General features: G+C 48.6%; 1 protein-coding gene across 2 annotated transcripts; it reads right to left on the reverse strand.

Moving 5' to 3' along the window:
• Positions 1–318: 318 nt before the first annotated feature.
• On the reverse strand, positions 319–11,966 carry LOC103120804 (kallikrein-13). 2 transcript variants are annotated; one of them, XM_060175250.1, is made up of 5 exons: positions 11,874–11,966; positions 6,134–6,234; positions 5,816–5,873; positions 3,129–3,265; positions 319–947 (listed from the first exon to the last, which is right to left on the reverse strand). In XM_060175250.1, exons 1-5 carry the CDS (start codon positions 11,923–11,925, stop codon positions 759–761), a joined length of 537 nt encoding a protein of 178 aa, XP_060031233.1. In that variant the 5' UTR covers positions 11,926–11,966; the 3' UTR covers positions 319–758. The 2 variants fall into 2 exon arrangements, with proteins under 2 accessions (XP_060031233.1, XP_007531343.1); XM_007531281.2 differs by having other exon boundaries at positions 5,605–5,873; positions 6,045–6,234.
• Positions 11,967–12,284: the final 318 nt, after the last annotated feature.

Here is a 12,284-nt window from a genome sequence, read left to right on the forward strand (position 1 = left end):
GAGAGAGAGAGAGAAGGAGGTAGGTATGGAGAGAGAGAGAGGAGAGAGAGAGAGAGAGAGAGAGAGGAGAGAGAAAGAGAGAAAGAGGAGAGAGAGAAAAAGAGAGAGGAGAGAAAGAGAGAGGAGAGAGAGAGGGGGGAGAGAGAGAGAAAGAAAGAGAGAGAAGAGAGAGAGAGAGAAAGAAAGAGAGGCATGGAGAGAGAGAGAGGAGAGAGATATGCATGGAGAGAGAGAGGAGAGAGAGAAAGAAAGAGAGGCATGGAGAGAGAGAGAGGAGAGAGATATGCATGGAGAGAGAGAGGAGAGAGAGAAAGAAAGAAAGAAAGAGGAGAGAGAGAGAGAGAGAGAGAGAGAGAGAGAGAGAGAGAGAGGGAGAGAGGGAGAAAACAGCACTGAGTACTCCCTGGCGTCCTGGACTCTCTGACAGGGAACATGGCAAGGCCTACTACCTACTTGCTTAGCTGCCTCCCAGGCCAGTGCAGGTACTTAGGACTGTTTCCCCAGACAGAATAATCACATTGGGATGGACTCGGGCATTGGGAGAGCTGGAGCACTGTCTGAACCGCGGATGGGGGAATCTGGGGGATGAGGTGTTTTCAGCAATGCCATGGTACCAGCAACAGTGTGCTTCTGAAGCGTGCACCATCAGCTGAACTCGAACTTGGATCCGGGTGCAAACAAAAGAACCTCTTGGCAGGCCCGAGGAGGGAGGGCCTGGTGAGACAGAGGAGGCGGAGGTGGGGAGGGCAGCATGGTTCTCACTCTGACCCCTGGGTCCATTTCTGCTCCCGGCTTTTGTGTCTGCGAATCGTGTCCCGGATCCACTGCACGTATCTGGAGACGCGGGTGTAGACACCAGGGCGGCTGGGCTGGCCGCAGGGGAAGTCCCCCCAGGAGATGATGCCATGGAGGGTGCCATTACAGATCAGAGGGCCCCCAGAGTCGCCCTGCAGGGGTGAGGGGGAACTGGTGAGGGGAGGGTCCTTGTTAGGAAGAAGCTAAGGAGGAGACAGGTGATGAGGGCCATTGAAGGGTGGAGACACGCAGAGGCAGAGCTAAAGATGCAAGAGAGGTTGGGGGACGAGAGAGATGGACGGGAAGGAGAGACGGAGAGGCAGAGATAGCATGTTGCACCCTGCTTTTCTCTGTTCCTCAGGGAGCTGTCTAGGGAGTCTAGAGAGCCTGAAAGAACATAGCACCTGTATCCCTGTGACCTCAAAGGCTGCAGGTTCAATCCCAGGCACCACTATATGCTGGAGCTGAGCAGAGCTCTTCTCTTTTTCTGCATTCTTTCCCTTCCCACCAGTTATATCACTGAGGCTCCATTCCTGTACAGTTCCATCGCTCCTAGGGGCCATCTCCCCATCTATTTCTTTCAAACAGGATGGGAGGGAGGGAAGGCGAGGGGAGACACCAGTAAGAAGGAGAGACAGCTGCTGCACTGTTCCATTCCTTGTGAGGCTCCTCTGAGGCCCCCTACAGATGAAGTGGGGGGCTGGGGCCTTGAACCCAGGTCCTTGAGCAAGACTATGTTTATGTTCTACTGGGGGTACCACAGCCCGGCCCCTCTCTTTACTTTTCATTTTAATTATTTTATTTATTTTAAAGCTTTTAATTTATTGATTATTGAATAGAGTCAGAGAGAAATTGAGAGAGGAAGAGAGAGACAGAGAGAAACCTGCAGCAAGCACTTGTCTCCCTGCTCACGAAACTCCCCTCCCCGCTGCAGGCAGGGACCAGGGGCTTGAACCCAGGTCCTTGCGCACCGTAATGTGTGTGCAAGGTCCGGGTTCACCGCTACCTGGATTCTCTCTTTATTCTTTAAATATTCATTTTTTACATTTATTTCATAAGATATGTAAAGCAAAGGGGCCAGGAGGAGGTGGTGTTCCTGGTTAAGCGCACACATTACAGTGTGCAAGGACCTGGCTTCAAGCCCCCAGTTCCCACCTGCAGGGGAAAGCTTCACGAGTGGTGAAGCAGGGCTGCAGGTATCTCACTATCTCTCCCCTTCTCTCTATCTCCCCTCTCAATTTCTCTCTGTCTCTATAAAATAATCAATAAAAATAATTTACAAAAAAAAGATATGTAGGGAGAAAGAGGCAGAAAGACAAGAGCACCACTCTAGAACATGCAGCACTGGAGATTCAAATGAAAATGAAAGCCCATGAACGGCGGCATAGGCTCTGCAAGGCCCAGAGTGAGACAACAAACGGGGACCATCCTTCAGCCAAAGCAGGGCCAAGGTGCTGCAGTGAGACTTGGTGCCAGGAAGCCAAGGGCAGTTGTGTGATTAAACTGTTGCCACTGCCTTTAATTTTTTATGACATTATTTTAACATTTATTGATTTATTTTTTAAAAAATAGTTTTTTTATTTATTAATGAGAAAGATAGGAGGAGAGAGAGAAAGAACCAGATATCAGTCTGGCACATGTGCTGCCAGAGATTGAACTCGGGACCTCATGCTTAAGAATCCAGTGCTTTGGGAGTCGGGCAGTAGTGCAGCGGGTTAAGCGCAGGTGGCGCAAAACACAAGGACCAGTGAAAGGGTCCCGGTTCAAGCCCCCGGCTTCCCACCTGCAGGGAGTCCCTTCACAGGTGGTGAAGCAGGTCTGCAGGTGTCTGTCTTTCTCTCCCCCTCTCTGCCTTCCCCTCCTCTCTCCATTTCTCTCTGTCCTATCCAACAACAATGACATCAACAACAACAACAATAATAATTACAATAATAAAAAACAAGGGCAACAAAAAGGGAAAATGAATAAATAAATATTTAAAAAGTCTTTAAAAAAAAAAGAATCCAGTGCTTTATCCATTGCGCCACCTCCTGGACCACTTAATGATTTATTTTGCCCTGCTCAGCTCCGATGATGCTGCTGGGGATTGAACCTGGGACTTCAGGGCCTCAGGCGTGAGAGTCTGTTGTATAAACCACTATGCTATCTCCCCAGCCTGGGTACTCCCTCAGTGCTAGAAGGCAGCTCACCTCACACAGATGGGTTCCTCCAAGGTTCAAGGCTTGAATAAGCAAACCCTTCCCCACAGCATGCACCCCCTTCCCTCTTCCCGTCCTGGGGCAGGCAGCCACCACCACCACCACCACCACCAACAACAACAATACTGGCCTCACCTCACAGGAGTCTTTGCCGCCCTCATCAGTGCCGGCACACAGCATGTTGGGAGTGATCTTCCCTGGGTAGACCTGGTGACACTCCTCATCTGAGCGCAGCTGGATGTTAACACACTGTAAGGTCTGGGGGTAACTCACTGGGGAGGAGAGAGGCCGGTGTGAGGCTGGTGGTTCTGAATAGGCTTGGGGATGGGGGTAATAAACAGAGGAGTCATCTGGGCAGAGAGCTGGTAGCACAGTGATGGGGAGGTGGGCTATGCATCTGGCAAAGTGATGCAGAAGAGACAGTAGGAATATGGAAAGAAGCCAGAGGAGGCCGAGAGAGATGGGACAGGGAACTGGAAGGGAAGAGCCACGACTGGGAAGGCAGGGCCAGGGAGAGAGCTCAGCAGGTGAGCATAGGACGTCCGTGTCCGAGACCTGAGAGGTCATGGGTCCGATCCCCAGCACCACCGCACACCAAGCGGAATTGTGCTCTGGTCTCTTTCTCATGAAAATGATTAAATAAAGCAAATTAAAAGAAAAAAAAAGAATTTGGGAGGCGGATGAGGAGAGAGGAAGAGAGACCGGCAGGAAGTTGAGAAGAAACAGGAAGTCAGAGATGGTGTGTGAGACTACTGGAGAGTAGAGAGCACACGAGGAGATGAAGAGGGTGGTGGGGAGAGAGACAGAGCACACTGGGGGGAGAGCTGGGGACTGATACAGAGCTGCGGGCACTTGTTGTTACGGAGACCACGTTAGATGCTACATCGGATGTACATGCAGATGGTGACTACTGCGTACACTCAGGGGCTGAGAAGTGACACTCCTGGTTGAGCACACACATTAAAGTGTGTAAGGACTCAGGTTCAAGCCCCCAGCCCTCACCTGCAGGAAGGAGCATCACTAGTGGTGAAGAGGTGCTCTGAGTGTCTCACTTTCTTGCTTCTCTCTATCTCCCCTCCTCCTTTCAAATTCTCTGTCCCATCATAGAAATGACAAATTGAATCTGGGGAATCTGATGAATGACATAGTGGGGGTCATAATGGGAATCTGGGGAATGTTATGCATGGACAAACTATTGTATTTACTGTTGAATGTAAAACATTAATTCCCCAATAAAGAAATAAATTATTTTTAAAAAATAACAAATTTAAAAAGTTAAGCATAAAGAAATATATTCTCAATGCGTGAAATGCCATTTGAATTAAAAGTGACATCAATGTGTTTAAATACATATTTATGTTGAATTTATAGATACATGTTTATATTTCACTTATAACTTAAAATAAGTCTGATTTATATAATCTATATACTTACATACAGATACATAGATACACACCACTATCAACAGAACACCCTAAGCATATTATATACTATTTATATGAAGTATCTACTCCTTCATATGTTATACATACTTATGAATTTTTACAAAGGATGTTATATATAACATTATGCATGGGTCTCTATTTATAACTGATAGATATACATATGTACATATAGAGACAGGTGGTGGTATACCTGAGGGAATATACGTTACCATGAGTGAGGATCCAGGTTCAAGTCCCTGGTTCCCACGTGAAGGGGGAAGCTTCATGAATGGTGAAACAGTGCTACAGGTGTCCTCTCTCTCTCTCTCTCTCTCTCTCTGTCTGTCTTTCTGTCTTCCTATCTCTATAAAAAAAATGGCCATGGAAGCAGTGGAGTTGTATAGGCACCAAGCCCTAGTGAGAATCCCTGGTGGCAAAAGAATTCTTTAAATAATTTTAAATGAACATACGGATATAAAAGATATGTATGACTATATATGGCGCATATTACCATGTACCTGTATTTACTTGTTTAGTTAGTTTTGTCATCACTAGGCTTCAGCACTCTAGTCCTTTTTTTCAGAAGGAAATACCCCACAGCATGGGGCTGGGTGGTGGCACACCTGGTTAAGTGCACACATTACAGTGCACGAGGACCTGGGTTCAAACCCCCAGTCCTTGCCTGCAAGGGGAAAGCTTCACAAGTCCTCAAGCAGTACTGTGGGTGTCTCTCGGTCTCTCTCCCTCTTTATCCTCCCTCTCAATCTCTGCCTGTCTCTATCCAAAAAATAAATAAACATAATTTAAGAAATAAAGAGAGAAAGAAGGAAGGAAGGAAGGAAGGAAGGAAGGAAGGAAGGAAGGAAGGAAGGAAGGAAGGAAGGAAGGAGCACACCACAGTGCAGAAACTTCCTTCAGCCATAGCTCCCATGTGGTATACCGGGTCCTCGAATACAGGCTGTGCACGTGACAAAGCAGATAGCATCTCAGGTAAGCTGTCTTGCTGGCCCCTCTATCATCTGTCAATTTACACTCATATAAGGACACGTGTGACACTCTGCATGATGTGATGCAGAGCTCGGGCAACCTTGGCCTGCGAGCATCGCTGTCTATCCCTGTACCCACAGGTGAAGGAGTCCTCCTCCGTCCTTCCCTCCCATCCTGACAGACGAGTGTGGCATGCCTACCCTGGGGACTGGTGGTGGTGCCCCAGCCTGACACCCGGCAGCAGGTGCCAGGGGGCAGGCAGTCTCTGTGGGAGAGGGGCATGGCGCGGATGTGGCTGGAGAACTGGACCGGGGCCTGCAGCTCCAGAAGCATGATGTCATGGTCATGGTTCAGGTGTGTGGGGCTGACCTGGTATTTCGGGTGGGGTATAGAACGGACCACTTCCCTCACCTCCTCTCCAGCCTCCACACGCCCCAGGGCGTGCTTGCCTAGGTAGACTCTGTAGCCCCTGGGGTAGCAGGAAGTGGGTGGTTAGAAGACAAAAATCTCCCTACCTTAACCCCCCCTCCCACCTTCCTTATCTCCCACCCAAACCCTCTACCTAGGCTCCTTCATTCTCACTCCCAATCTCACCTCACCCCATCCACCCACCCCCCATGCAACCCTGACCCCCACGTACTCCTTCAGACAGTGTGCAGCAGTGAGGACCCATTTGGGGTGGACCAGGACTCCCCCACAGAGCAGCCGCCCCTGAACGAGCAGGGCTACCTGCCAGGGCTGAGAGTGGGGCTGACAGGTATAGCCACCTGGCAGCAACCCGCTGGTACCATTGGTGCTATTGATGATCTTGGGGTACTCCCGAGAGATGCCTGGCAAAGAAGAGAGAGCATTAGAGTACGGGGGTGGGGGTAGGGTGTCCAGGAGGAGGAAGCAATAGCCTGGAGTTATGGTTCTCTGGCTTGGGGGGAGGGTCACAATCTTGCTCTGGGTGACCAGGAATTGATGATTCATTTGTTGGCCTCTGGGAGTTGCCATTTTCTACACAGTGGAGATGAGTCAGGGTAAAGAGGTGGCATCCTTTTCCATAGATGTGCCAAACCCTATACTGGGGGTTAAGGGAAGAACTCATGGAATGAGGATACTTCTCACAAGCAAGCTAGGAGGGTCAACTCTTCCTGCATGCATTCTCGCTCTTACTCAAACATGGGGATGGATTTCAGGAGGTAGAAGTGACACTGGCCAGCATGTCTACCTGGGCAATATTCATCCACCCACTCACCCACCCACCCATTCACCCACCATCCTACCCATCCACTTATCTATCCATCTACCCACCCACCCATCTACTCAACCACCCATCCATTCACACATCCATCCACCTACCCACCCACTGACTCATCTGTCCATCCATCCATCCATCCATCCATCCATCCATCCATCCATCCATCCATCCATCCATCCTTCCTACCCATCCACTTATCCATCCATTTACCCACCCACCCATCTACTCAACCACCCATCCATTCACACATCCATCCACCTACCCAACCACTGACCCATCCATCCATCCATCCATCCATCCATCCATCCATCCATCCATCCATCCATCCATCCATCCAGCTATACATACATCCACCAATCTGTCCATCTGCCCCTCATCTATATACCCTTTCAACACATATTTACCAAGTACTTATATGCTTTAAATTTTACCCCATAGGCATACCACTCTCAAATTCACATCTCCAGCCCCAAGTTGTTTTTTAGTTTCCAGACTCAATCACCATCAGCTGGAATGTCTTTATGCACCTTGCACGTTATACTCATAGCTTGATTTTCCACACCAAATCAGTTCTTGTCTCTCTCACCTCCAGTCCTCAGTTCCATCCCTAGGGGTTACCCTTACCTCCTCTCTTTCTGCTGGCTTAACCTCCTCAATATCCACTGTCTGTCCAATTCCTTCTTGGTTTAAGTATATTCTTTCCCAATCTGGATGAATGACTACAAGAACTTGCCAAGAGTTTTCATTTCCCCATCCCTCCAACCCGAGGGCAGCCTGAGAAATCTTTCAATGAGGGGGACCATGTCTCCTTCAAGGTCTGGTTTCTGTTAAAAATCCCACAGCCTGGGGGCCAGGCAGTAGCACTCTGGCTTAAGTGCACATAGTGCGAAATCTAAGGATTGGTGCAAGGATCCCAGTTTGAGCAACCTGTAGGGTGTCACTTCACAAGCAGTGAAGCAGGTCTGCAGGTGTCTCTCTTGTCTCTCTCCATCTCTGTCTTCCCCTCCTCTCTCAATTTTTCTCTGTCCTATCCAGCAACAACAACAATAATAAGCAGCAACCACAATGGATTCGTATTGAAGGCACTGAGCCTCAGCAGTAACCCTGGAGGCAGATAAATAAATAAATCCCACAGCCTTCCTGAAGTCTGCAGGAATCTGCGTTCTATGACTCTTGGAACCCTCTCTGGTCCCTTTCTCCCCTTTTACTCACTTGGTTCTAGCCTCACAGCTGTCCTTCAAACATGCCCAGCTCTTTCTCTGCACCTGAACTGATTAATAAGGCGACTGTTAGTCACATGTGACTGCTGAATTTTTAAATTCAGATCTTTAGTCACATCAGGCCAATTTCCAGTGGCCAATAGTCCAGAGTAACTGGTGGTCAACCTGTGGGATGGGCATCACACTTACTGTGTGGCTTTGCAGATGCCGTATTTCACACAAGATTCTCTACCAGCAAAAAAGATCACAGCTTACTGAAGGCTCATATGATGGTGAGCACACCATAGCAACAGACTGTTTTGATCTAGTTATTTGTTGTTGTCCTTGGGGCTTTACTGCTCCAGGCTGACCTTTCTGGCTAAAGAAGAGAGAGAGAGCTGGGTGGTGGTGCACATAGATGAACGCACATATTACGATGTGCAAGGGCTGGGGTTCAAGCCCCTGGTCCCCACCTGCAAAGGGAAAGCTTTGCAAACGGTGAAGCAGTGCTGCGGGTGTCTCTCTATCATCCCCTTCCCTCTTGACTTGATTTCTGACTGTCTATCCTATAAATAAATGCAGATAATTAAAAAAAAATTAAAGAGAGAGAAGTGAGGGGGGAGGAGAGATACCACAGCACCAGAAAGTCCCCTGGTGCAGTGGGGGTTGGGTTCCAACTTGTGTTGGGTGTGTGTGACAAAGCAGATACTCTCCCAGGTGAGCTATCTTGCCAGTCCATGAAATAGTTTAAGATGAATTCATGTCTATATTTATGGATGTCATGTCATCTCACACTTACTAGGCTATAGTTTAGAATAAACACAACCTTTTGCCCACAGGGCCTCATGTCTGCACCATTCTGCTGCTCTGTTTTTCCTTGTGATTTCACACAGAGGGAGACAGATCATGTCCAGTCCACCCCAGAGCTCCCCCTGGTGCTATGTATCCTGTTGCCAGATGGTAGAAGTGGCCCAAACCCAGGTCTCCAGCACATGGTAAAGTGTGCACTCTACTGGATGAGCTATCTCCAAAGACCAAACATAATTTTATATGCACTGGGAAACCCAAAAAAAAGAATGCATGCAACTTACTTCATGGTGGTCTGGAACCAAACCTCTGAGAGTGTGTGTGTGTGAAATAATCACTCAGGATCCACAGGTTACATGGCTGGGTTCCTTTAGTTCTGAGGGCTCAGCTCAAATGTGACCTCAGAGGCCTCCTAGTAGCTGGTCACCTAGTCTAACAGTGCCCCTCCTGGTTCCCCCCAAACCACCTACTACATACCCCCAGCTGGCTTTCATTAGGGCTACAAAATCACTACTCATTTTTCTTCATTTATATGTACATGCTTTTTAAAAGCCTCTCTTTTCGGGGGGAAAGAAAGCAGTGATTTGTGTAACAGACTTTCATGCTTAATGCTCTAAGGTCCCAGGTTCACTCCCAAGCACCACCAGAATCCAGAGCTGAGCAGTCCTCTGGTTTGAAAAAATTAATATATCTTAAAATTATTCATTAAAACATTTATTGTAAAAGAAACAGAGAGGCCAGACTACTATTCCACATGCAAGTTATGTGCTCAACCTGATGGACAACTTCCCTGGATGTTCACATATTAAAAAAAAAAAGAAAAAAAAAAAGAAGGGGTTGGGGGTGGAGGGAGGAAGCTGAATCTAGAAAGACCTGCAGATCGAAAATATAGGCTGGGAATGTAACTCAGCAGGAAATCACATGCTTTTCATATGTCAGACCCTAGGTTCAATCTTTGGCACCAAATGCATGCATACATACATAGATTATATATATATATATGTATATATATGTATGTATATATATATATATATATATATATATATGATCAACTACTGAAAACAGGTTTTCCTGAGTCTGAAGTCCAGGATGTGGGGAGCTGGGAAGACCACGTAGATAGAGATACTGACTCAGGTTCAGCCTAGCCTACAGGGCCTTTGGGGGCAGGACTGTACTGCGTCAGAGTCTTGGGTTTTTGAGCTGTGAAACTCGAGTAATTATAGTGCATCATAAGACAATGCAGGAGGTGCTCCTAGTCCAGGGTGTGGCACCCTGGAAGGGTTCAGACACAGCACCAAGCTCCAGGCATAGAGCCAAAGGAGAGCAGTCACCCCACTTTCAGGCCAAGGGTGGTGCTGGGTACCAGGTGCCCTTGGACCACTTCATCCTTCAGGTCCCAGCTCAAGACTCCAGTCTTAGGGGGGTGGGAGGGGCTTCCAGGACAGGAGCTGCCACTAGGTCTCTAGGATCTTGGCTTGATTCCTTGAAGCCAGTCACCCTGTGTGGCAGTTGTAACTAATTATTATCTAATTATTTGGGTAATTGCTTGAATAGTGTCTGCATCTGTCCCCGCTAGTCCCTGGGTGCTGAGGGCAGATGTGTCTCTACTGGTACAGTACATGGTACCCAGCACAGCTGGCTGAAGAGTGGGTGGATGGGTGAATGAAAAAAAATGAGTGGATGGATGAATAAATTAATAAATGGATAAATGGATGGAGGGGTTGACAAGTGGGTGGAGGGATAAATAAATGGGTGGGTAGATGAATTAATGTATTAATTAATGGCTGAGTGGATGATGATAGATGAATAAATGAAAGAATGGATGACTGGGTGGGTAAATGGATGGATGGATGGATGGATAAATGGATGGGTGTGTGACAGATGGGTGGATGGATGAGTAGATGAATGAATGAATGAATGAATGGGTGTATGGATGGTTATATGAATGAATGGGTGAATAGATGAATGGATGTGGTGGGTAGATGGATGGATGGAAAATGAATTGGTATATGAATTAATTAATTAATTGATGAATAGGTGTGTGGATAAATGGATAGATGGATGGATAGATGTGTAAATGGATGGATGGATAAGTGGATAGATAGGTGGGTAGATGGTTGCTGGGTAGAATGAATGAGTATATGGATAGATGAATGAATGAACAGATGAATGGATGGATGGTGGGTGGATGGGTGATGGATGGATGGCTAGTAGATAGTTGATAAGATGGTTGAATGAATAGATGGATGGGTATAACTAATTATGAATTAAGAATTAACTAGTTACTTGATGAATGATTAAGTGGAGAGATGGCTGGACAGATGGATGAATGGGGTTTCCAGAGAACTTGTCTGCAAAGGCAGGGAAAAGAGGCTTATGTGTGAGAAGAATATTTGAGGTCCCAGCTCAGAGAAGAATCAAATAGGTTCGTGGTCCCTGGAAGGAACTGAAAGTGGCAAGAACAGTCATGGTCACCTCAAACAGGGGCCCATCCTGAGAAGAGCGACCTTGGGCGACTCTACTGTGGTGCCTACGGAGAGCAAAATTCAGACTCCTACTGCACACCTAGACTGGCAGCTGCAGCCCACACCTGCCTCCCTCCCTCCTTCACCCAAACATGCGGGTAGGCAAGGCTACTGTTACTCTCTCTGCAGCCTGGCACTGGCTCCATGACATGTATCAAGTGCCTCATTCTAACAGTCACAAGTGACCCTGGACCATGGACAAAGCCCTGAGCTCTAAAAAGCCTGGTTACTTTTTCTAAGTGACAGTCTCTGGATTTGAACCCGAATGTCTCTGGGAGTCTTAGAATGAGGGTAGGGACTGGGGGCAGCTTTCCCCCTCCCACCCCGGTAGACCAGCAGAGTCCACAACTGAAAAGGTTGGGCTGCCCCCAAGGGAGGGGTTAGGGTGGTGGGGGGGTCATTGAAAGGACTGGGGGTCAGGTCGACCAAAGGGTCACCTGGAGAGGACCCGTCATCTATCTATCTATCTATCTATCTATCTATCTATCTATCTATCTATCCATCCATCCATCACCCATCGATCCATCCGTTAATTAACTAATTCATTCATTTATACACCACCCATCTACTCAACCAAAGGTTCCCTAGGCTGAGTGGGAGGGGCGGGGCTCGCAGCTCCCACGCCCCCCGAGAGCCTGACCCCTCCCCGCACTGGCCCAAGTGGCCACCCAGCCTCCACCCCCACGCGTTCTTACCGCCTGACAGGGTCACGGTCAGGAGGCTGATCACCACCGCCAGGGGCCACATGGCAGCTCCGGGGTGGGGAGCAGTGTGACCGGGCCTGAGGAGAAGGGGGGGAGCTGTTAAGAACTGATGCCCCGGAGGCGGGGGCATGGGGGGCCCTGCCCACTTGTGCTTTGCACTTCCCAGTCTAGTCTCTGCTCCCCCTTCCTTCACTCTGAAAACCTTCACCCCGAAATTTGCACCCTCCTTCCCTGGAGGGGTAGGGTGCCGAGTTAAGGGAACTGGAGGGCTCGGCGCACCCCCACCCACACCCGGGGGAGCACCCGCTCACAGCCCGCTGGAGGAGCTGTGCCCTGGTCTGTGTGTGGGGGTGGAGGGGGTGGGGTGGGTGGCTGCTGTTTTTCCCGCCCCTGGCTCTCCCC

Source organism: Erinaceus europaeus, chromosome 2 (assembly GCF_950295315.1).
Source record: "Erinaceus europaeus chromosome 2, mEriEur2.1, whole genome shotgun sequence".
Taxonomy (NCBI): Eukaryota; Metazoa; Chordata; class Mammalia; order Eulipotyphla; family Erinaceidae; genus Erinaceus; species Erinaceus europaeus.